The sequence below is a fragment of the Myotis yumanensis genome, unplaced genomic scaffold (assembly GCF_028538775.1).
Source record: "Myotis yumanensis isolate MYYU_CA2020_CCGP unplaced genomic scaffold, mMyoYum1.0.hap1 SCAF_16, whole genome shotgun sequence".
NCBI lineage: Eukaryota > Metazoa > Chordata > Mammalia > Chiroptera > Vespertilionidae > Myotis > Myotis yumanensis.
The window spans coordinates 51,482,459-51,505,862 of NW_027223767.1; the positions used below are offsets into that span (position 1 = coordinate 51,482,459).

The 23,404-nt window shown below is 68.5% G+C and overlaps 2 protein-coding genes across 6 annotated transcripts; one reads left to right on the forward strand and one right to left on the reverse strand.

Annotated features, from left to right (window-relative positions):
• Positions 1 to 247: 247 nt before the first annotated feature.
• Positions 248 to 12,015, reverse strand: TMC6 (transmembrane channel like 6). The gene is given in 24 exon segments (XM_070393430.1): positions 248 to 564; positions 1,243 to 1,310; positions 2,137 to 2,215; positions 2,620 to 2,796; positions 3,063 to 3,196; positions 3,899 to 3,974; positions 4,187 to 4,279; positions 5,161 to 5,258; positions 5,365 to 5,446; positions 5,538 to 5,673; positions 5,676 to 5,691; positions 6,107 to 6,262; positions 7,178 to 7,322; positions 8,311 to 8,432; positions 8,434 to 8,502; positions 8,810 to 8,845; positions 8,847 to 9,068; positions 9,195 to 9,282; positions 9,369 to 9,474; positions 9,807 to 9,965; positions 10,227 to 10,322; positions 10,415 to 10,557; positions 10,660 to 10,843; positions 11,929 to 12,015. Coding segments are annotated over 23 exon segments (2,367 nt in total). The 5' UTR covers positions 10,704 to 10,843; positions 11,929 to 12,015; the 3' UTR covers positions 248 to 542.
• TMC8 (transmembrane channel like 8) lies at positions 10,573 to 22,774 on the forward strand. 5 transcript variants are annotated; one of them, XM_070393424.1, is made up of 18 exons: positions 10,573 to 10,879; positions 12,853 to 12,918; positions 14,469 to 14,529; positions 15,052 to 15,207; positions 15,753 to 15,901; positions 16,275 to 16,424; positions 16,596 to 16,678; positions 17,325 to 17,461; positions 17,781 to 17,928; positions 18,241 to 18,411; positions 18,680 to 18,819; positions 19,827 to 19,950; positions 20,326 to 20,423; positions 20,627 to 20,810; positions 20,985 to 21,115; positions 21,200 to 21,358; positions 21,695 to 21,773; positions 22,231 to 22,774. In XM_070393424.1, exons 1-18 carry the CDS (start codon positions 10,702 to 10,704, stop codon positions 22,477 to 22,479), a joined length of 2,463 nt encoding a protein of 820 aa, XP_070249525.1. In that variant the 5' UTR covers positions 10,573 to 10,701; the 3' UTR covers positions 22,480 to 22,774. The 5 variants fall into 5 exon arrangements, with proteins under 5 accessions (XP_070249525.1, XP_070249529.1, XP_070249527.1 ...); XM_070393428.1 differs by lacking the exons at positions 10,573 to 10,879; positions 12,853 to 12,918 and adding an exon at positions 13,770 to 13,809; XM_070393426.1 differs by lacking the exons at positions 10,573 to 10,879; positions 12,853 to 12,918 and adding an exon at positions 13,786 to 13,809 and having other exon boundaries at positions 14,973 to 15,207.
• Positions 22,775 to 23,404: the final 630 nt, after the last annotated feature.

Genomic DNA, 23,404 nt, shown 5'->3' on the forward strand with positions numbered 1-23,404 from the left:
GGCCTGCAAGCCATCGCCAGGGCAAGGGGGGCGGGAGGCCTGCAGGTCATCGCCAGGGCGGGGGGCAGGCCTTCAGGTCATCGCCAGGACAGGGGGGGCGGGCGGGGGTGAGGTCTGCAGGCCATCGCCAGGGCAAGGGGGGCGGGAGGCCTGCAGGTCATCGCCAGGGCAGGGGGGTGGATAAAGGGGGGGCAGGCCCCACACACCTGGGCAGGGGGGCTAGAGCACAGACTCCCACAAGACGAGCCCGTTTTGCAAAACATATTTAATCAGAATAAATAGAGGCCCGGGCAGGGCAGGGTCCACTGGGGGTGCCGCAGCCCCTCGGCCACCCTCCAGCTCCAGCCCTGGATGGGCTGTGAGTCCCGTCACCTTCCGGGGGTCCCAGCACGGCCGCCTGAGGGGCCACACAGTCTCGGGTGCGTCGGGGTCTGCAGAGCTGTGGGAACTGAGCCCGGTGGGTGAGCAGGCGCAGGGCTGCCAGGCCCGTCCTGGTCCTGCTAGGCTGCCCGATGGTCTGCAGGCCGGGCCGGGAGCGCCACTCACTCCTGGGTTCTGCCCGCCCTGCGGGGGGTGGGGGGGGTCAGCGAGGGGCTCTGCACCCGCGGAGGCAGCGCCCGGCCGCCCGCCGCCGCCGCCGGGAGAGTCAAGAGGCTCCAGAGAGACGTGAAGAGCTGGAGGAGGCCGGGGGAGCCAGGGACCTCGGCCCACGGAGCTCAGCCCGCCCACCCCGCTGCTGAGGCGTCTGTCTGTCTGTCTGACCTCATCTCCCTCTCCCTGGGCTTAACCACAAGTAACTGTGCTGAAGGGTGAGGCGGGCTGCTTCCTGCGGGCCCAGGGCAACGAGGCTGAATCTTGGCATTTTGGGTGCTGACCCCACGGGGAGAACGGGGCAGGGAAAGGAGAACGGCCAGTGAGGCTGCCCCCCAACTTACAGAGAGGGCATGGCGGGAGGAAGGAGGGAAAGGGCTGAGGGGCCCAGCTCCACCCTGCCCCCTGCAGGCCGCGCCTTCACTTTCTCACCAATGTAACCACCTTGCTCCTCCCCCAAATGCCCCACCGGGAGCCAGCAGCCACCTCCCGCCCACCCCCCACGCGCTGCCCCTGGGGAAGGCGCCCGGCCGGCCGGCCGGCCGGCCGTCCTTCCCACTCACGCCCACCGGGAGCCGCCCCCCGAAGCCTCACCGGCTCCTCTCCTTCCTCACGCCCACCGGGAGCCGCCCCCCGCCCCCGAAGCCTCACCTGCTCCTCTCCTTCCTCTCGTAGACGGAGTGAAGCTTGTTGATCAAGAAGATTTTGTCTTCCCCCTCCTAGAAACGCCAGACCGTGAAGGCAAGAGAGCAGACATGTCCGTCTGTCCGTCCAGAACCACCCCGTCCAGACCGCCCCGGGGAAGCTCGCAGGTGAGAAAAGTGCAAAGAAGGGGAAAGAGGGACCATGACAAGGAGGACAACCAACCCAGAGCCGGGCAGCGGGTGCCCACAGGCCTGTGCCCCCAGAGCCGGGCAGCGGGTGCCCACAGGCCTGTGCCCCCAGAGCCGGGCAGCGGGTGTCCACAGGCCTGTGCCTCCAGAGCCGGGCAGCGGGGTGCTCACAGGCCTGTGCCCCCAGTGGCCCAGGGGAGGGGAAGGGCCCAGGCCCCACCACTGAGGAGCTGCCGGCAAACCTCCTCGCCACCCAGTCACCGTGTGAAAGGGGTAAGAATGCCTGTGTCACGGGGGAGCGGGGGGGGGGGGGGGGGGGGGTGGTGGTGTTCGTTCCCCCTGTTGCTCTAACCAATCACCACAAAGCCAGTGGCTTACACAACACAAACCCACCATCTCAGCTCTGGAGAGGAGGCAGCACGGCCTCACTGAGTGAGCGGCCCCACCAGGAAGGCCGCCGGGCACAGGCTGAGCTCAGACCTGCAGCCCCCAAGGCTGGGACCCGGGCAGGGCTCGGCCTCTTGGACCAGCAGCAGCAGGGCTTGGCCTGGCCCAGGGTCCCCCAGCTCCCAGAGCAATGGGGGCGGAGCTGGGCTCTCTTCCTGGCTGCTCTGCACCCCCCACCCTCCGCCCCCTACCTGGCTCCAGGCCCTGAAGCACCCACCACCAGGGGGCAGGGGGCAGGAGGGTGGGGCAGGGAGGGGGCACTCACGTTGCTGATCTGCTCCTTGAGGAGGCGGATGACCTTCCGCTGGCCCTTCACCACCTGGATGTTGAGGTAGATGACAGCCCTGTGGGAGGGCAGGGGTCAGGCTGGGCCTGCAGGAGGGGGGGAGGGGGAGGGGGCAGGGGGCAGGCTGGGCCTGCAGGAGGGGGAGGGGGAGGGGGAGGGGGCGGGGGAGGGGGAGGGGGCAGGGGTCAGGCTGGGCCTGCAGGAGGGGGGAGGGGGAGGAGGAGGGGGTCAGGCTGGGCCTGCAGGAGGGGGAGGGGGGAGGGGGAGGGGGAGGGGGGCAGGGGTCAGGCTGGGCCTGCAGGAGGGGGAGGGGGCGGGGGAGGGGCGGGGGCAGGGGTCAGGCTGGGCCTGCAGGAGGGGAGGGGGAGGGGGAGGGGGAGGGGGAGGGGGCAGGGGCCAGGCTGGGCCTGCAGGAGGGGAGGGGGAGGGGGAGTGGGAGGGGGAAGGGGGCCGGGCACTCACAGCAGCAGGGCCGACAGCAGGTAGACGGGGAAGGAGTTCTCCACCAGGTAGCGGTGCACCCAGGGCAGCCAGGAGACCTGGGGGCCCGCCCTCTCCAGCCGGCGCACCCACACCTTGCCCGCCTCGTACATGCTGTCCAGGCTCCGGAAGGGCCCGCAGAGGCTTGAGGGCTTCACCCTGTGGGAGAGGGGGAGGGGGAGGGCGAGGGAGAGGGAGAAGTAAGGGGAGGGGGAGAGGGAGAGGGAGGGGAGGGGAGGGGGAAGGAAGAAAGGGGAAGGGAGGAGGGGGGAGTGGGAGACGGGGAGAAGGGGAGGAGGCGAGGGGGAGGGCAGGGTGGCCTCAGCCCTGGCCGGGCCCAGGCTACCTCCACCCCACACTGCGGCCCCCAGCAGCACCTCCCAAATCCTGGGGTGACCCGCCCGCCCAAGGCCGTGCCCACTCACTGCCAGATGGCGTAGCAGAGGAAGATGGCTGCGCCCAGGAAGCAGGGGAAGCAGAGCAGCGAGATGAAGACGGTGCGCATGTGGGAGGCCAGCCAGGGCCTGCGGGGCGCCTGGCAGTTGGCCAGCAGGCTGGTCTGGGGACAAAGGCTGCGCTAGTCCACTGCCCTGTCACCCCCCATCCCCCCCAGGCCTCCACGGGGAGGAGAGGCGAGGCCGAGGCCGGTGGGGCCTGAGCAAGGCCCCAGGACAGGACAGGTGGCCCAGAGGCAGGCACTCAGGGCCTGAGCCCAAGGGGGAGGCAGCGACCGCCAGACCCTGGTGCAGGGGGAGCCCAGGCTCGGGGGATGTGGGGGGGGGGGGCTTGTCCAGGTCACTGGATGCAGAAGGGCTGCTGCCACCAGCCACCTCCGCTGCCTCCCGGGTCCCCGGCTGTCCCCTGGACACTGCCCAGTGCACAGATGAGAAGGCGGCCCAGGGAGGGCCAGGGCTGGTCCTTGCCACCGAGCAGCCCTCCTGAGGACACGGGACCAAGGTCGCTTCCCACGGCCGTGGCCTGAGGCTGAGAGCGGCTCCTAGCGCCCTGCCCTGAGCCCTGCCCCGAGCCTGGCACAGCCCCCAGCAATGGCCATGGCGGGTGCTCCCAGCCTGCCTAAGGCGGCGATGCCGGGAGGGGGTGTGGGACTGGCCCGAGGGCGGCCCTGGCTGCCAGCCTGCACTTGGGTCAGGGAATGTTCCCACGTCCCGGGCGCCGTGCCTGCCAGCTGAGCGGCCCGCCCGGGCTGCACATCCCAGGCCCTCAGGCCCCCCGCCTCCCGGGGCCCCTGCCAACGCCTCACCTTCTTCACGTAGAAGAGCAGCAGGAGCTTGATGATCTGCACGGCCGGCAGGAGGGGCGAGAAGAGGACGCCCAGCCTGGGGAGCGGTGGGGTGCAGACCGGAGGCTGGGGGGGTCCTGAGCCCCGTGCTACCCCAGCGCCAGAGCTGCCGCCCGCCCGTGCCCGCCCCTCTCCCCCCAAGGCCAGGAAGGACGCTGCACGACTAGGTGCCTGGGGGGCGGCCTCGCTGTGGTCCCCGGGAAAGGAGCTGGGGGGCCCCAGGCCGGGAGGGCGCTGGCCGCTGCTCACCAGGTCAGGGTCTGCCCGTAAATCAGCTCCAGCACGTTCCGGGCGATGTCGAACTCGGGCTTGCCCCGCCCCAGCCTCCTCTCCGAGATGAGCCTGGCAGAGGAGCCGGTCACACGCAGGGCCTGTCCCCGACACCGCTCCCCGGCCCCAGGGGCACCCGCCCGCCCGCCCGGCTCCGTCCCTGCCCGCCCACCGCGGGCCCCAGCCGATGCCGAGGGGAGGGCACCTGGGTCCCTGCCTGGGCCGCTCCGCCTCAGCCCTTTTTCTAACCACGCACCCGGCGTGGGCCCAGCCCATGAAGGCTGCGCGGCTACGAGGCCCACGGTGCTCGAAGGAAACACAGGAAGGGAGAGCTGGGACGCTGCCCACACGGCCCTGGGCACTGGGAAATGTCCTTCCTGTCTGTCTCCCACCCTGTCTGTCTCTGCGCTGGACTGCGGTCAGGCCAGCGGTTCTCCACCTTCTGGCCCTTTAAATACAGTTCCTCATGTTGTGACCCAACCATAACATTATTTTCGTTGCTACTTCATAACTGTAATGTTGCTACTGCTATGAATCGTCATGTAAATATCTGACATGCAGGATGGTCTTAGGCGACCCCTGTGAAAGGGTCGTTCGACCGCCAAAGGGGTCGCGACCCACGGGTTGAGAACCGCTGGGTTAGACTGTCCAGATCAGGGCGAAACCCGTTTCCTTTCCGACCTAAAAATAGGTCCCATCCTGCTCATGTTTCCCCCATGTAACGTCTCTCACGAAAGCTGCTGTGGGTGGAGACGTGTCCCTCTGGGAGGTCTGCGGCCTGAGAGCTGGGGGGAGGTCGGTGGCCTGAGATCCAGGCAGGGCTTCCCTCCCCCCCCCCCCCACCTCCCCTCCCCCCCAGGTCAGCGGCCTGAGAGCCTGCCAGGCTGCAGGTGAGGATGCTCAGCCCTCCTGAGGGGGAGCGGGAGGCAGCGCAGGGCCACGCCCGGCCTCACCTCCACACCAGCTCCGCGCAGAGCGTGTCCAGCAACGTGAAGATGAAGTCCAGCACCATGAGGCGGTACAGCTCCTGGCCCACGAAGTTCTCCCAGCACTGACACCAGGGACAGGGTCAGCCGGGCCGCACCGCCCCCCTGGCCCAGCCACCCGGGCCTCCAGCCGCCCGCAGACCAGGCCCCCACCCCCCACCCCCGCAGCACCTGGTCCTGCAGCGCGGCCACCCTGCGGCCCAGCCAGTGGTAGCAGAGGATCCCCAAGGTGACCATCTTGAGGATGAGGTTCCTGCGAGGCGAGGGGCACGGAGGCTGAGGGAGGGGCGCCTGGCGGGAGAGGTCGCCCCCCAGGACGCCCTGCCTGACCCCCGGCCGCCTACCTGCAAACGGCCACGTACACCTCCAGCACCGGGGAGTCGTGCTGCTCCAGGGCGGCCAGGCCGCGGTACAGGTAGGGGGCCCCCAGGTTGAGGAGGCAGACCACCAGGGGCAGGGCCAGCAGCGCCTCCTCCCGTCAGCAGGCACAGGGCTCTGCTGGGGGAGGGGCAGTGGTCACCACAGGTGCCTCAGCCACTGGGGGCGGCAGGTCCACCTCTGGGCCTGGGGGGCTGTGTTCTACAGCAGGAGGGGGAGGAACTGGCAGGGAGCACCCCGCCCCCAAGATACGTCCACCCCAGGCCTCCTGTTCAAACCACACAGGGAGGGGGTGGGCCCAGGTGTGGGGAAAAAGAGAAGGGGAAGGAGAAGAGGAGAAAAGGAAGGAAGAAAGGGGAGAGTGTGAGACAGGTGGGGCCCTGAGGGGGGGCCTCCAGGGAGGGGTTCTGGACTCGGGCTCCCGGCATCCAGGGGACGGGGCCCCCGCTGACTCCGGGCCGGGCAGGTGCGGGTCACCGGGACCCTTCCCAGCGCAGGGATGTCTGCCCCTGAGGCTGCCCACCGGTCCCCTCACCTCGATCATGTGCTCGGAGAAGGTGTAGACGGCCACGGTGCAGCCCAGCGTGATGCCCAGACACAGCAGCCACACGAGCGCCAGCACGGCCGCCCGGCGCAGCCTCCCGCACGCGCTCCGGTGGCCGCGCTGCAGCTGCCACTCGGCCAGCAGCTCCTGCGGGCGGCGGGGCCTCAGTCCCACGGCACAGCCACGGGGCACACGGGGCACCAGGGAGGCTGAGCCGGACTGAGGGGCGCCCACCCCCAAGACCGCCGCCTGTCCCTCCCCAGCTCCAGGCCTGTCTCCCGGCACAGACAGGGCACAGAACTGGGACCCAAGGCTGTGCCCTGCCCCCTCCCACCAGCCCCGAGTCAGCCTGCTCCCACCCAGGCTCATGCTGCACCCCAACCTCTCCCACCCGTCCCCTCCCTCCCAGCTCCGCCTCCTGAGCGGTCCTGCTGCTGTGGGGTCCCCCCCCACCCGAAGCTCCCCGAGGGCAGCGAAGCCCAATCCTGCAGCACAAGCCCCAGAAGGGCAGAGAAGTTTCCACAAGGCCCAGCTCAGCCACCCTCTGGCCCTGTGCCTGGGGCAAGGGACTGAACCTCTGTGCCTCAGTTTCCTCCCGTGGCTCAGAGAGACAGGCGGCTGGGCGAGCTGGGGTGCATCCCAGCAGGAGCCCCTCGGGCCGGGGACCAGAGGACGTAAGGATCCCGGAGAGGCCCCAAAGCCAACCTAACCCTCTCCCTCCCCAGCGCCAGCCCCTGGTCCTCCTGCTGGGGGGGGGGGGGCCGGGGGGACACGGGGAGGCCTCGCAGGGCGGGGGCAGGTTCCATCAAAGCCCCCAGCAGCACACCCGCTACCTGCGGGGGGGGGGGGGGGGTTGCCGTTGACATGGCCGTGGGCGCTAACAGACGGGCAGCCCAGGGAGGACGCGCACAGGAGACCAGCCAGGGGGTGAGTGCTGAGCAGCCTCGGCCCGGGGAGGCACTGCCGGGCACTGAGGGCAAGACGAGGACCCCCACCCCCACCACGTCCAGGTCTAGGGGAGCTGAGTGGCTGGGACGGGGTGGCCCGGCCCGGGTGGCGCACCTTCAGCTGGGTCCGGATGTTGTCATGCTGGAGGCGGGAGGCCCGTTTCTGAGTCACCTTGTGGTCCCAGGAGCAGAAGACGGTGATGGCATGGGCCCCCAAGGTGCTGCCCACCCGGTAGCTCTCCCCGAAAGAGTGGGACATGCTGTGAGGACGGGGGGGAGGGGGGGGGGGCGGCGGTGAGGGCAGGGAGCGGAGGCCAGAGGCAGCAGGACACTTCCTACAGCCAAAGCCCCCCCCCACGGAGAGGAGCCCCCTCCTCCGGCCCAGCTCTCGGCGCCTGGTCTGGGCCTGTGGCCGCTCTAGGTCAGCCCTGTGCAAACCCGGTGCCCACCAGCGCCTCATGGCTAGAAGGGTCGGACTCGACCCCAGACAGGGCCGCTGCTCCTGCCGGGACGGGACGGGACGGCGGTAGATGTGGGCTTTGCACTGACTCCCAAAACCAAAACACCTTCCTCCCTTCCCTGAACCTGCCCTGAGGCCAGTGCCACCTCCCCTAGGAAGCCAGCCTGACTCCTCCCCCAGTGCTCCATGACTCCTGGGCACACACCCAGCCTCTCACTGGTCTGCCTCCTCCCCTGGACAGCAAGCTCCTCACTTATCTTCCTGCCCCAAGCACAGTGAGTGTTGTGGGGTGGATGGAGGGACAGATGAGTGGATGGAGTGATGGGTGGATGGTGGATGGGTAGATGGGTGGATGGGTGGATGGATGGATGGATGGATGGACGGATGAATGGGTGGGTGGATGGGTGGATGGGTTGGTGGGTTAATGGATGGATGGATGGATGAATGGATGGGTGGATGAGTGGGTGGATGGATGGATGGGTGGAAGGATGGATGGATAAATGGATGGGTGGAAGGGTAGATGGATGAATGGATGGGTGGATGGATGGATGGAAGGATGGATGAATGAATGAATGGATGGGTGGAAGGATGGATGGGTGGGTGGATGGGTGGAGGGATGGATGGATGAATAAGTGGATGGGTGGATGGGTGGAGAGGTGGATGGATGAATGGATAGGTGGATGGGTGGGTGGATGGGTGGAAGGGTGGATGGATGAATGGATAGGTGGATGGATGGATGGGTGAATCAATGGTGCTCAGAGCCAGGGTCATGTGGTGGAGGCCGTTACCTGTAGACCAGGATGAAGCAGGTGATGAAGAAGGCTGCGCCGATGGTGAAGAGGTAGGCCAGGGGCATGTTGTAGGGCAGGCTGGCCGCCTCGGGGGCGCACTGGCCGCCATCGGGTGGGGTCGGCACACGGCTGGTTCAGGGTGGCATTGCTGTAGTAGCCGTAGTACATGACGGTGTCCGTGAAGCGGCCCTGCGGTAGGAGGCCTGGCCGCGTCAGGGACTCCCCCTCCCCACGCCTGACCCACCCATGGCTTCAAGGGGGCAGAGGGAGGGCACCCATCAGGGAGGCCAGGGCAGGACCACAAGGACAGCACGGAGGTAGACAACAGGCCTCGGCCATCCGGAGCTTCCCAGGCCCCACAGATGTTGGGACAACAAGGAGAGCTGTCTACGGCCCCCCCTGGAGTCACAGTGGAGGGCGGGGGTCTTCCCAGGGGAGACCAGAGGGTGCCCCACTGGCCAGGGTGCCCCACTGGCCCAATGCCCCTAACCCTCACCCCTCCGGTGAGGAGCTCCAGGCCAGTGAAGGGGGGGGACAGGGCGCTGGGGGGCGGGCGGGAAGGCGGTCTGCACGCCCACGAGGAAGGCCAGCAGGGGGAGCAGCAGCAGCGCGTTGAAGGCCAGCAGGGTCTTGAGGAACAGGAAGTAGGACAGCACGCTGGAGCCGAACTGGCCCCCGATGCGCTTCAGGGCGTAGTGCCAGGGCACCAGGGCCTGCAGCCCCGACAGCAGCCCCAGCCCCAGGTCGTGCGAGGCCTGTGGGGACATCGCCGGGAGGTCCTGCAGGCGGGTCCCCACGAGCAGGACAGCCCAGGAGAGGCAGGTGCCCCCCGCCCAGCTGCCCACGGCCCCTCCCTAAGGGGAGCCCCTGGAGGCTCCTACCAGCGCGCAGGCGTATCGGAGGCGGCTGCAGCAGCCCAGGAGCCTGGGGCGGCCCCGCTGCCTCCTGCTCGGGGACCGCATCTCCTCTCTGCGGCAGAGGCGGCGGTCAGGGCCGGACCAGGGTGGGGCCCCACGCCCTCCCGGGCACCACCCTCGGCCCCTGCAGGCACTGACCGCAGGCAGCGCTTCTCGGCCAGGCTGAGGGGCATCCCCCGGAGCACGTGGTCCCGCTGGGCCACCGGCAGGCCCTGCAGCTCCTTCACCAGGAGCACCCGCTTTTCTGCAGGACAGAACCGGAGTGCCCGTGGGTCCCCGAGCACCCCTCCCACCCGCCCGCCCTCCTGCCCTCCCACCGCCGTGGCCTTGCCCCTGGACAGGCCTGCCTGCTGCCCACCCCAGGCCCCTGCCCACCGACCCAGGCCTGGACGGCTCTCTGTCTCGGCCACAAAGAGACCCGCCTGTCCCCCACACCTCTCCTGGACCCCAACTCTCCTCCTGGCCCCCACCCACCTCACTCTGATCCCCAGTGAGCTGGGCCCCACCCACCCCTCACCCTGGCCGGCCAGACCTGCCCCGCTCCCCCCCCCCCCCCCGCCCCCGAGCCCCACTCACCCTCCTCGGCGAGGGCCGTGGAGTCCAGCTCCAGGTCGTACAGGCGGAGGCTGGGCCGCGCCGAGCGCCCCAGGTCCCGGAGCTGCGGCCGGCTGGCCCTGCGCCGCAGCCGCACCGTGCGGTTGTAGTACTGCGCGATGATGGCGCCGCGGCTGCGGCCTGCGGGCACCGGGCGGTCAGGCGGCCAGGCTGGACTCCCCCCGCCCCCTTCACAGGAGACCTCAGCTGCTGGTCCCCCCAGAGCTGATTTTTATCCCTGGGACAACGCAGGAGGCTGCGGGTCTGGCTGGGCTCGGGGCAGTGGACTGGGGGGCGGAGGGGGGCTGAAAGGGCCTGGCTCTGCGGGACACAGATGCCCCGACGGACCACCTGGCCCCGGGGCTGCGGTCCACGCCAGGGTGGAGGGCAGGGCCCACTCACCGATGGTGCGGCTGGGCATGCTGGCCAGGATGCGGAGCGTGGCCATGCTGTGCGCAGTGGCGCCCTCGGGAACCAGCAGGGCCTGCTGGTTGCCAGCTGAGGAGCAGAGAGCCTTGTCCAGACGACGGCCACCTCCCCACCAAACCCCCAGCCCCACCCCGTCCCGGGCCTGGGCCAGGCGGGCTCACCTGAGGCCCCCACTGCTCCGGCCCCCAGCCCCCAGGGCTGCAGCTCCAGCCCCGCCTCCGCGGCCCCCTGGCTCTGCTCCTGGATGAGCAGGTGGAAGGACTGGTGCATCTCGCTCTCGTCGTAGGGGCTGGGCTCCCGGCTGCTGAGGGAGAGGGGGAAGGGGGGGGCCCAGGCTGGGGCTGACCAGGTCTCACCCCTCAGCCGGCCTCTCCCTGGGGTGGTCCATCCAGCCCAGAGCACTCACCCCTGGTCCTCGGGGGTCTCGGTGACATCGAGGACGAAGGCCATGGCTGCCGCCCACGCCCTGCCAAGCTGTGGCCCTGGAGCCGCTCAGAGCCGCTGGAGCCGCCCGCTGTCCATCAGCTGCGGAGGGAGCGGTCCCACACTCGGCCTCCCAGGCCGGGCCCTGGCGACGGTGGGAGGCACCCCTGCCCGGCCCCACCCACAGCCAAGCACGTGGTCAGGTGAGTGGCCCCAAATAAGCCCAGAGTGGACTGAGGGACACCCCTCCCAGTGCCCGGGAAAGGAGGAGGGGCGGACAGAAGGGAGTCCCCGGGGGTTTGCTCCAGGGCGCGAGGCCCTGGTAACAGGGGAGGGAGGGTGCTGCGGGCACAGTCCTCCGTCCCCCCCGGGGGTGAGAAGTTCAGGGCAGCTCTGAGGCCTTCGCTGTGCCCGCCCTGTAACCCCTGCAACCCCACAGCGTGCTTCCTCTCACAGGAAATCCTCCCACCCCACCCCACCCCACCCCCGCCTCAGCCCAGGCAAAACAGCTTGAGGGACCTCCTCCAGCTGGGTCTCCACCCACCCAGCCAGCATCCCCCCAACACACACACACACACACACACACACACACACACACACACACACGGCGGGACCGCGCCCCCCACCCCACCCACAGCTCTCAGGAGGCGACCCCACATTCTGCCCAGGGGGAGGGGGGGAGGCAGGCAGGCCGGGCAGCTGGCGGGGGAGGGTGCCAGGCGTTAAACAGGCTGCCTTTGTCCAGCCTGTGCGCGGGCAGAGGGCTCTGCTGTCACCCAGGACAAGGAACCAGGGCGGCCTTGTCCGGGCTCTGCCCCCGTGGGCGTGGGGCAGGGACAGCACGCTCCCTGCAGGACTCTGCCTGGCTGAGGGCCCAGCCCTCCATCCGCCCAGGCCCCGCCTCCCTCTCCTCCCCCGCGGGAAACTCAGCTCAGGGTCCTCCCTGGGGTGAGGGGGGTGGTGCCCAGGCAGAGCAGGTCCGGCGGGGACTGTGCCCAGACAGGGTCCTCCCTGGGGGTGTCCAGGCCCCCACGCAATCCCAGCCCCTTCCCCCTCACAGCACAGGGTGGGAGGGGTTCCACCCTCAGCCTGGAAAGGGGTGGAGGGCACAGATGGTCCTTCAGCCAGACCCTCCCCACACCCCTTCTCCAGACAGGACAGCCGTGGGAGTGGGGTGGGAGGAGCAGGGAGGTGGGAGGTGGGAGAAGCTAAGGCCTGGGCCCAGCAGCCTTCCCCGGGGGAGGGGGCTCACCTGGGCACTGGCCAGGACTGACGGGCGGGCACGCGGCGCCCTGGCACCCTACTTCAGGCGGGGCAGGTCCGGTGAGTTTCCGGGTGCACCATTCCTGAGCCCTGAGCCAGGCCAGGGAGGGGCAGGGTGCGGCCTTTCAGGCAGCGAGTCTGCTGAGCGCAGCGTCCAGTGCCCAGGACCAGCTGCAGTGGGCCTCTTCGCCCAGGGGCGTGAGCAGCTGCCCAGGGGCCTGAGCCCCAACCCGCCTGCCACTCCCCACTCCCTGCTGGAGGTCAGTGGTGCCAGCCTTCGTGACCCGCCTCCCGCCCGGCCCATCACACCCTCCCGGGGCTGCGGGTGCCTGGGGTGGGCTGGGAGCTGCAGTCCCCGGCCCCCACACCCGGGAGGACGGGGAGGAACTCTCAGCCCAGCGCCCAGGGGCCCAAAGGAATTGGGTCGGGGTGGAGCTGCCCAGCCGCAGAACAGGACACTGGGGCTGGGGGGCAAGGCCACCAACCCCAAGCCCCAGACCTCACTCTTACCTGGGAGGTGGCTGGAGGAGGGGCCTGTCCCGGGAAGGGCCGCTGGGTGCGGTGGTTGGGGCTCCGCCACCTGGGGGAGGGACCTCGGGTCAGGGGGAGGGAGTGACGAAGGCCCAGGGGCGGACCTGGGCCAGAGGCCAGGCCGCTGCACCGCCCCCAGTGCACGTGGTGACCGGCCTCCAGCATCACAGAACCCGGCTTGGCCCTGGGGTGCACCCCACCCTACTCTACGCTCGCCCAGCAGCGGTGCCCCTCCCTGCCAACCTCCGCCCCTCCTCACACCCTACCCTGAGGTCCGAGTGTCCAGTCTGCACCCGTCTCTGGCTAAAGTCCTCACTTCCTATGGAATTCCGTGTCCCCAAGTCTCATCTGGGGCCAGTAACTGCAAACCCGTCCTTCCCAGGGCGGTTATCAAAACAACCGGGTGCCCAGAGCCGCACCCAGCGCCCAGCTTGCGCCACCAGGTTGGGTAAGTCCTTCCTTTTGACAAACAGCCCCAGGCAGCAGCGGCGGCTGGCAGGCCCGTTATCTCCCTCGGCCCATCTGGGCGTGGGCGTGGCTCGACTGGGGATCAGGCTAGACGGTGGCACTTCCTGTGTGCTGCCTGGGGAGGAGGGGGCCAGTCCCCATAGCTTCCGGCTGTCCTGCACAAGCCAGGCCCGTCAGCACTGACGCCCCCAGTTTGCAGATGAGGAAACTGAGGCTGAGAGGTCAATCGGCCTCCAGGTGTCACCCACCAGGCCTGGGTCTTGCCTGTCGCCTGGGGACTCTGCCGAGCAGCCTGGCCTTAGGCAGCCGGGCAGGAGGCCAGACGACAGGCTCCCGGGTGTCTGAGAAAGTGAGCGGATCTGGACAGCGGGGGGGGCGGGGGATTTGGTCCGAGAAGCCTTGGGAGGCAGGCAGGGAGAAAGTGAGCTGGAGGGAGACACGGAAGGAGGCCCCCAGGAGGGAAGAGCAGGTGGGCAAAGCCAGGACCCACAATGAGAACACTCTGTGGGAAAGGCGTCCAGGGACTGAGGTGGGACAGACGGAGGGCGGCGGGCGGGCGGGGCTGTCATGCAGCCGGCAGTGTGGTCCTCGGTGGGTGGTCTCAGGCGGGATCTAGGCACCAGGCAGCTCAGCGTGCAGCCCCCGCCTCTCCTCCTCCCTGCACACCTGTGCCCCAGCCTTCTGGTTCGTGCATGACCTCAGGCCCATCTTGAAGGTCACCTCCTCTGGGGAGCCTCCCTGGGTTGAGCCCAGTGGAGCACTTGCCATGCACACTTGCCCGTCTGTCTCCACTCTCCCCACTCGCCATCCCACTGTGTGCCCAGCACCTGCCCCACCGGGGACTGGCACAGAGGAGGGCCTTTCACTCCAGGTGGGACTGACTGGGCCCTAAAGGCGGGGGGAGGGAGCAGGGAGGGAGGGCAGCACCTCGAGGCCTCCCGGGGTCCCAGGAGAGAGAAACGGCCAGGGTGCCTCTTACACCTTCACGGGCGGGCAGCGGGCACGATGGGGCCATCCCTAGCCTAGGCCCAGGCCTGCGCGGAGTGGCAGCCACCAAGGCGGGAAGTTACCAAACAACTCGGCAGCTGGGATGGGGCCACCGCTAAGTCTCTATCGCGCCCTTGGAGGGCGGCCGGAGCCACCGCACCGGCTACACAGGGACGGCCCTTCCCCCCACCCCCCCCCACCCCCAGCCCACAGCGGGGTCAGGGAGAGTGTGAGACAGGAAGGGAGCCGGTGGGGTGAGCGGGCTCTGACCTGCCCCGTGCGCCCCTGGGGGCCGGGGTCCCGGAGTCGGGGAGGGGCCTGCTGGGGTACCACTCGGGAGGGGAGCGCCCACCCGGCCCCGCAAGCACCCGCGCTGGGGAGGCTGAGCCGCGCACCTCACCTGCCGCCTGCGCCCCTCGCCCGCCCGCAGGAAGGGCCCGCCCTGCCCGGTGGAGAGGGAGGAAACTGCGGGAGGTGGGGGCGGGGGAGACCGCGGCGGGAGCTGGGGTTCCTGTCATGTGACCCTCCTTTCTGCTCTCACAGTCCCGCCTGGAGTGAAAGGAGCGGGGCCCAGAGGTCTCCCGGTCACTGCTCCTGCTCCCAGGTGCGTGGGGCGCAGGGGGAGGGAGGGCGCAGGGGGAGGGGGGGAGAGGACCGGGGCCCAGGGGTGCTGGGTGGGGGTCCCTTTGGCCCCTCCCGTGGCTGGGGCGGTAGCCACGCCTCCTCCTTTGGGGGCAGTAGCCACAGATAGAAGACAGAAGTGGGTCCCCACACGCTCAGATCCGGGGTGCTGCAGGGCACCGGGTCTGGGGACAGGGACGGCTTCCCGTGGGAAGTCAGCACGTGGAGACCGGGCGGCGGGTGACGGGGGAGGAGAGGGGCCTGGGCCCCCAGCCGCGGCTTCGGCCCTGAGGGTCCCGTCTTCCTTTCGACCTTTCTCCCCGCATTGGGCCGTCGGCGAGGCCCTGGCCGCTGTTGCCTTGGGAGGTGGTGGGACCAGGCTGGCCTCTCCCAGCAGGTCTTTCCCTTAACTTCTGCGCGGTCAAGGCCCAGACCTTGAGGCTCAGGCAACAGGCGCCCACCTCCCTCCTGGGACGGGTGTTGCAGCCCCGCGCCCCGACCTCAGCCACCCCCCAGCCCAGATGCTGCGGCAGGGGTCCCGCCAGCCGGAACCCGTGCCCCAGGGCGAGGAGCTGTGGGAGCAGGAGATGGAGCGGCTGTGCTCCTCCTGGGCGCCCGTGCGGACGCTGCCCTACGCCATGGCGGACAAGCGCTTCCTCCGGTGGGTGCTCGGTGGGTGCGGGGTCAGGACACAGCCCAGGCCTGAGGTGGGAGTGGGGGGCAGGACACAGCCAGGCCCGAGGTGGGAGTGGGGGGGTCAGGACACAGCCAGGCCCCAGGTGGGAGTGGAGGGCAGGACACAGCCAGGCCCGAGGTGGGAGTGGAGGGCAGGACACAGCCAGGCCCCAGGTGGGAGTGGGGGGGTCAGGACACAGCCAGGCCCGAGGTGGGAGTGGGGGGTCAGGACACAGACAGGCCCGAGGTGGGAGTGGGGGGGCAGGACACAGACAGGCCCGAGGTGGGAGTGGGGGGGCAGGACACAGACAGGCCCGAGGTGGGAGTGGGGGGGCAGGACACAGACAGGCCCAAGGTGGGAGTGGGGGGGCAGGACACAGCCAGGCCCGAGGTGGGAGTGGGGGTCAGGACACAGCCAGGCCCGAGGTGGGAGTAGAGAATGGGGGTGGGAGTCACCTGTTTAGCAGCTCTGCCTGGCCCAGATGGGCACGGTGGGCAACTCTGGGTGCCCCCATCACCCCCCCATCCCAGGCAACTGTGGGAGCCCGAGGGGGCCAAGGCCTCGTGCTGGCAGCGGTGGCAGCGAAGGCAGGGGACCACGGGACGGCGCCTGAGGGAGGCGGCACGGCGGCTGGCCCAAGGCTTCGGGCTCTGGGAGGGGGCCCTCTACGAGATCGGGGGTAAGACCTGCACTGCCTCCCGCCTCCCCATCTGGAGCCTCAGTGTCCGGTTTAGACACAGGAGGAGGGCCTCGGGCTTGCCATCGCTCCCCTGGGCCACCAACTAGCCCCCCGGCCCCACCCCCCCCACCCCCCCCACCCCCCACCCCCCCCCCCCCCCCCCCCCCCCCCCCCCCCCGTCCGCACACCCCTCCACACCTGAGTGGGCCCGAACCTTGGTGGGCGGCAGCACCCCCTGGTGGATGTCAGAGGTACTGCGAGGGGCCTCCGGTTGGGGGACCACTCACCAGAGGTCCCGAGAGGCCGAGCCCACACCCGCTGGGTGGCGGGGCCCTGGGATCCCAGCTGGGCCCCACCCGCTGCTCTCCCATAGGCCTCTTTGGCACCGGAATCCAGTCCTACTTCACCTTCCTCCGCTTCCTGCTGATGCTCAACCTGCTGACCGTGCTTCTGACCGCCAGCTTCGTGCTGCTGCCCCTGGTCTGGCTCCGCTCACCGGCCCCCGGCCCCGCCCTCAACCTCAGTGAGTGCCTGGACAGCCCCCACCCTCTGGGTCTCTGGGCATCCTCGCTGGGGTCCAGCCAGGGACTCCACCCGGCAAGGCCTCCCGGGCTGAGGCTACGGAGTGGGTGGGGGCGCATCCTCCCTTATGCCTTGGGGACCCTCTCGTGTTGGCCCGCTCCCTCCTCCACAGCCCTCCAGTGCCCTGGTGACCCCCAGCCCGCGACTGCTGACCCCAGTTTCCACTCCCGACTTTGGAATGTGTTAACTGGCCGGGTAAGTGGCCCCAGCCCAGCGACAGCTCCGGAGGGCACTGGCCTCAGGGGACCCCAGTCAAAGTGGACACTCACCTCTCCAAGCACATTTTGGCATTTATTTATTTGCTCATTGATGTCAGAGAGGAAGGGAGAGGGAGAGAGAAACATCAATGATGAGAATCACTGATTGGCTGCCTCTTGCACGCCCCCTACTGGGGATCGAGCCCGCAACCCGGGCCTGTGCCCTGACCGGGAATCGAACCGTGACCTCCTGGTTCATAGGTCGGCGCTCACCCACTGAGCCACGCTGGCTGTGAGACATTTTGGCTCTTAGGGGGATGGTCTTACATAGACAGCCTGGCCAGGCCAGTGATGGGGTCAGAGAGAGCGGAGGCCACTGGGCACCAGGGCTTGGGAAAAGCGCCCACAGCCCTCGGGACCCACTGGCATGGAGCGCGGGGGACAGGCGGGGACAGGCGTGCAGGCCTCTGAGATCAGCACCACCACACCCTGGTCCCTGAAAGCCACTTGGGCCTTTAAGCGGCCTGACCCCTCGGAGCCTCTGTGAAGTGACAGGGTTATTGAGAGTCAACGAACACTTAGCACCCAGCCCTTAGCCCCAGCCCGGCAGGGACTGAAGCTCAGTGGTCCTCACCGTGTCCCAGGCCCTCAACAACACCTATCTCTTCTATGGCGCCTACCGGGCGGGGCCCGAGGGCAGCTCCGCCTACAGCATCCGCCTGGCCTACCTCCTGAGCCCGCTGGCCTGCCTCCTGCTCTGCTTCTGCGGGACCCTGCGGCGGTGAGCGTCCTGCCCTCACCTCCTCACAGGCCGGGGTCCTGCCCGCTCACCCTCCCTTGGCATAGTCCCGCCCCAAGCTGGCAGGAAGGTCCTGGCTCGTCCAGTCAGGCTCATAGGTGCCTCCTGGGCACAATCTCTGGGTCCCCGGCTGCAGCCCTCAGGGCCCCAGGCCACTGCCTCTGTGTCCCCTCCCCTCCCGGACCCAGGCTGAGGCCAACGCCTGGCCCCGGGGCTGCCAGGGCCTCCCAGAGCCAGAGCCACAGCCCAGGCTGGCAGCCTGGAGGCGCCCTCCCACAGGCCCTGCCTCCTGCCCCCGCAGGATGGTGAAGGGGCTGCCCCAGAAGCTGTTCCTGGGCCAGGACTACCGGTCGCCACTCAGCGCCAAGGTCTTCTCCTCCTGGGACTTCTGTATCCGAGGCCGGGAGGCAGCCACCATCAAGCAGCACGAGATCAGCAACGAGTTTAAGGTGAGTGAGGGCGTGCGAGTGTGTGTGTGTGTGTGTGTGTGTGTGTGAGAGAGAGAGAGCATGTGGTATGTATATGAGAGTGTATGTGTGTGAGTGTGTACATGCGTGCACACAGATGTTACACCTGGAGGCAGAGGCTGTGCGGGTGTAGTGTGAACGCTCACCTCTCACCTGCACAGTGCAAGGAGGGGAAGTATAAGCAGCTGCCACTCCTAGGCCTGTCCCTGCCCCAGGGTCACCCCAACCCTGCCTAGACCCTGGCCGCCCACCTGCCTCTGCTTCCCCCCACCACCACCACCCCCACCCCCGCAGGTGGAGCTGGAGGAGGCGCGTCGGTTCCAGCTGGCACAGCAGCAGACACGGGTCCAGAGAGCCTGCCATCTGCTCTCCTACCTGCGGGTCAACTTCCTCATCGGGCTCCTGGTGGTCGGGGCCATCAGCGCCATCTTCTGGGCCACCAAGTACTCGCAGGACAACAAGGAGGTGCCAGGCAGCTGACATGTTGGTTCAGTCCTGGCCAGACCGCGGGAGGAGGGGGTGGTAGCTGAGGGAGCTGAGTGCAGAGTGGTTGAAGCGACGCACCCAGTCAGGGCCCCATCGGACGGTGCGCCCTGTGGACAGCCCTCGGCCGCCATCGCCCGGGGCCTTCCAGGCGCGGGGGCCTGCCCCAGAGTTACCCTGGAGGGAGTGTAGGGGAGGGGAGCTACCGGGCACCCCGGCCCATGGCGCCTCCTCCCTGCTTCCCCGGCAGGAGACCCTGTTTGTGCTGCTGCAGTACCTGCCTCCTGGGGTCATCTCCTTGGTCAACTTCCTGGGCCCCCTGCTCTTTGTCTTCCTGGTGCAGCTGGAGAGCTACCCTCCCAACACCGAGGTCAACCTCATCCTGGTCTGGTGAGGGCGGACCCGGTGCCAGGCGGGACCGAGGGGAGGCGGGCGCTGAGGCACGGGAGCGGCTGGGCCCCGCTGCCCGTCCTGGTGGTCTCCTGGCACCAGGGTCCCAAGCAGGGAAGGCAGGAAGGTGCTTTCAGAACGCTCCGTCCCAGGGGGCCCTGGTGGGAGGTGTCCCATCCCCTCTGCCCAGACCAGATCGTAGCCTGGACCAAGCACCAGCCAAGGGGCCCGCGGCTGGTTTGCCAGAGGGTGTTGGGAACCAGCGTCACACACGTAGGGAAACCAGGGACGTGGGACTCACGGTTCCCACGCGCCCAGGGGCTTACACCCTTCCCTCGACAACCCTCACGTGACCCGTGAAGTCAGAGCCCCCCTCACCCCTTTGAACAGATGGGGAAACTGGTTCACAGGGACCAAGCCTGCTGGCCAAGGTGAAGGTGCAGGCTCAGACACAAGCCCCCTCTGCCCGCTCCCGGCCGGGGTCCTGCATGGACCCACAGCCCCTCTGTGAACCTCCCCCACCTGAGCCCCATCTCCACCCCACCCCCCACCACCCCCCTCCCAGCCTCCCTCAGCAGAAGGACCGCTGTTCCCAGCCCGCAGAGCCCTCACTTAGCCTAACGCACCGGGGGTGGCCTGGGCTGGCTGTCTCCCTGTGAGGCCCAGTGTGCGTGTACAACGGCTCGGGCGGGTGCACGGATGTGTGTGGGTACAAGGCAGTGGAGTGGGCGGGTGTTAACCGGCGGCGGGCGGAGGGACGCTCTCACCTGCAATAAATAAGGACGGTGACGGCCCTCGGGGCCTGTGCCTCTCTGAGCTGGGGGTCGGGGAAGGGCGGCCGGGCTGTGCAGTTTCCCAACCTGATTGACAAACAGAACCCTTCTCCCGTGAATCATCCGGAGACCAAAATGCTGGGGAACGCACTGCGGGACCGTGGCCACGGCGGGGGCAGGCGGGAAGGGGCTGGGCCCTGGAGGTGGCAGCCACACCCACACCCCGGCCCGCAGGTGCGTGGTGCTGAAGCTGGCCAGCCTGGGCATGTTCTCCTTCTCGCTGGGCCAGACCATGCTGTGCCTCGGCCGCAACAAGACCAGCTGTGAGTCCCACGGCTACAACGCCTGTGACTACCAGGTGACGGGGCTCCGGCGGGGCCTGTCCCTTGGGGCGTCTCCCCACCTCTGTGACCTCCCTCCCCCTTTCATCTCCTGGTTCCTCTCCAGGTCTCACCTTTGCGAGAGGCTGGGGGGAGAGCTTCCCATACCTGGGCACACCTCCAGGGGGTGCTGTTTGCGCCACACGGCACAGTGCAGGGTGGCAGCCCTGGCGGGCGGTTTTCCCTGCGTGAATCGTATCCTTGGGGCCGGGGCTTGACCTTAGCGATCGTATCAGGCTCCAGGCAAGGCTCCTGTCCACGGAGATACCCCCTCCCCACGGGTGGGTGAGGGGTGGCTGGGCCCGTGGGTGGTGGCTGGGCCCGTGGGTGGTGACCGGAACCATTCTGCCCAGTGCTGGGAGAGCTCGGTGGGGGAGGAGCTGTACAAGCTGAGCATGTTCAACTTCCTGCTCACTGTGGCCTTCGCCTTCCTGGTCAGCCTGCCTAGGAGGTGAGCCTCGTGGGGACACCGTGGGGCGGTGGGGCGGGGGGGCCTGGGCGTGTCTGAGGGTGGCCAGTGGCTACAGCCGGGGGTGAGAAGTTCTACATGTGTGTGTCCCTGTGGCTGAGTGTGGGATGGTCCGTGGCCGTGGCCGTGATGGACGTGGTCCACACGCTCCTCCCGTGGTGATGCTGGGCACGCCCTGTGCCCAGGATGCTGGTGGAGCGGTTCTCAGGCCGGTTCTGGACCTGGCTGGGCCGGGAGGAGTTCCTCGTGCCCACGAACGTGCTGGACATCGTGGCGGGGCAGACGGTCATCTGGATGGGCCTCTTCTACTGCCCCCTGCTGCCCCTGCTCCACAGCGTCTTCATATTCCTCACTTTCTACATCAAGAAGGTGCGGCTCGCGGGTGGGGTGGGAGGGAGCAGGGTGCCCTGGGTGGGCACCTTGAGTGGGGCTCCCGTCCTGCCTCTGCCCTCACCCCGCCCCCCGGCCTCACTTCCCGGGGCCCAGGCTCCTGGGTGTCTGCACATGGGAGCTGACAGCCCCCTGTTGCCGCTCACCCCCCAGTACACCCTCCTGAGGAACTCCAGGGCGTCCCTGCGGCGGTTCCGGGCCTCGAGCTCCACCTTCTTCTTCCAGCTGGTGCTCATCCTGGGCCTGCTTCTGGCCACCGTGCCGCTGGGCTACGTGGTCAGCAGGTGCGGGGAGGAGAGGGCGGGAGGCGGAGGGATGGGCTGGCCGCTCCTCACTGGGCCCTGACGCCGGTCTCGGTCTCTCCGCAGCATCCACTCCTCTCGGGGTTGCGGCCTCTTCGCCAACTACTCGGCCCCCTGGCAGGTGGTCCCTGAGCTGGTGGCCCTCCGGCTGCCACCCCCTGGCCAGCAGGCCCTCCACTACCTGGGCTCCCAGGCGTTCAGCTTTCCCCTCCTCATCCTGCTCAGGTACCTCTAGGGCAGCAGGGGTCAAGGGAGGGGCCCCTGAGAGGGGGGGTCCTTCCATGGGCACCCCCAGCCAGTCTCATGGGATCCGGGAGCCGGACTGGGAGGGCCCGGGGAGGCAGGTGGCCTGGGGGTTCCTCCTATGCCCCTGGGGCCTCGCCTGTACCCAGGCACCTCACCTGGCCCCCCGGGGGAGCACAGTGCCTGACGCACGCTGAGCATGGTGGGAGGAAGGAGAGGTAAGAGGAAGCCGGGTCTGCAAACCCAGGCAGAGAGAAGACCCCAGGCGGTGGGGCGGAAGTGTGGGGGTGACTGACCTTGATCCCCCTCTATCCAAAGCCTCGTCCTGACCGTGTGCGTCTCCCAGTCCCAGGCCAACGCCAGGGCCATCCAGGGGCTCCGGAAGCAGCTGGTGTGGGTGAGTGAGAGCGGGCGAGACCCCATCCGAGCAGGGTGGTCTCGGGCTGGGAATGGAGGCGGGGAAAGGGCCAGGCGGTGCCAGGAGCCACGCAGGACTGTGGCCTTGGCGTGGAGACCAGCGTCTAACCGGAGTGCGGCTGAGGGCGGGGCCGGGACGCTGTTGGGGGCGTGGTCTCGGACCGGACTAAGGCGGGACCCTGATGGGCTTTTGTGGGCGGGAACGGAGTCTTAGGGGGCGTGGCCTCGCTCGGGGAGGAGGGCCTGGGGGCGGGGTTTTGTGGGATCCGCAGCTGGGAGGCTGGCTGATTGCTCCCGGCCTGGGCTGCTCCTGGGGGCCTGGGCTGCTCCTGGGGGGCCTGGGCTGCTCCTGCTGGACCTGGGCTGCTCCTGGGGGGCCTGGGCTGCTCCTGGGCGGCGGTGCCTTTGTAACCAACCGGCCGGTTGCTCGCTCGCAGCAAGTCCAGGAGAAGTGGCACCTGGTGGAGGACCTGTCCCGGCTGCTGCCAGAACTGGGCCTCGGTGACTCGCCAGGGCCCCGATCACCTCTCTCTCCATCTTCGCGCCCGCCGTCCTTCTGCCCTGGATTCCCTTGCCCGGGCTCCCCGGGGCCCAGGTCCCCCAAGGCCCTCAGGTCCCCCAGGCCCTCACCCTCCCACGCGGATCCCACCTGTAGATTCCACTTCCCCAGCAGCGCAGAGCCGTAGCACCGACCCCCACTCCGTCTGGAGCCTCCCCGGCCACCCTGCAGCCCCACCGCCACCCCAGAGTCCCCCACGCTCCTGCTCCCCGGTGACGCCCCAAAGCGGGGTTTACACACCCAGGGCAGCAGGAAGAAAACATGGAAACTTGTGTTTATAGTCTGTATTTTTTCTTTTTTTAAATTTCTTTGTATAGGTATTTTTATCTTATTTCTTTAAATTTTGTATTTTGTTGATTGTTGTATGATGACATAATATGTTAGTACAATAACCATGAATACAGTTTATAAATACACACCCATTGGGAGTGCTCAGAACCTGTCTACCGTGGGAAGCACCATTGTAAAATTTGAGGCTCTCCGCCCGTGGGGAGGGTCAACCTGGCACAGTTGGAGCAAACCCACAGGGCACATGACCCAGAGCCCCGACACCCGGTTCCTGAGCCGGACCCCACCGGCGAGGGACCCAGCGGTCATTGCCCCCGACCCCGGGCTTACAGGGTCTGAAGGCGGCCTCTCCCTCGCGGGTCTAACCCCTGCATTCTAAGTGGGCGGCCCCCCTCAATGAAGGGGGTACCTCAGAACCCTGCCTGCCATCGGCAGCACCTGGTCGCCCACCCTCTCTGCATCCCCCAGAGGAGCCGACCTTCGGGAATGGTGGGGTGAAGAGGTCCCCCCCAGGGCCCAGGTGTTGGGATCTGCCAGAGGCTGGGTTTGTGATTCCCGAGCCTGTCGAAGGTTCCTTTCCGAAGCCGGGGGCTGCCACAGCTCTAAATCCACGGCTCAGCCGCGAGAACACCCGAGGAGCTGGCCCACACAGCGACATGCGCTGGGCCCGGGCGCAGCCGGCAGCCCGGCCTCCAGCGGTCTAAAGCCCCGGTAACGGACCCCACCAGGGCCACTTACTCACAGGGTGACAACGCCTGGTCCAC

Excerpts from the sequence above, each read along its gene's own strand:
- TMC8 (XM_070393424.1), top strand. The coding sequence starts at position 10,702 with ATGGCTGCCGCCCACGCCCTGCCAAGCTGTGGCCCTGGAGCCGCTCAG. Across the intron at positions 15,208-15,752 it reads GCGGACAAGCGCTTCCTCCG|GCAACTGTGGGAGCCCGAGG; the intron begins GTGGGTGCTCGG and ends CCCCCATCCCAG. Across the intron at positions 21,359-21,694 it reads CCCCTCCTCATCCTGCTCAG|CCTCGTCCTGACCGTGTGCG; the intron begins GTACCTCTAGGG and ends CTCTATCCAAAG.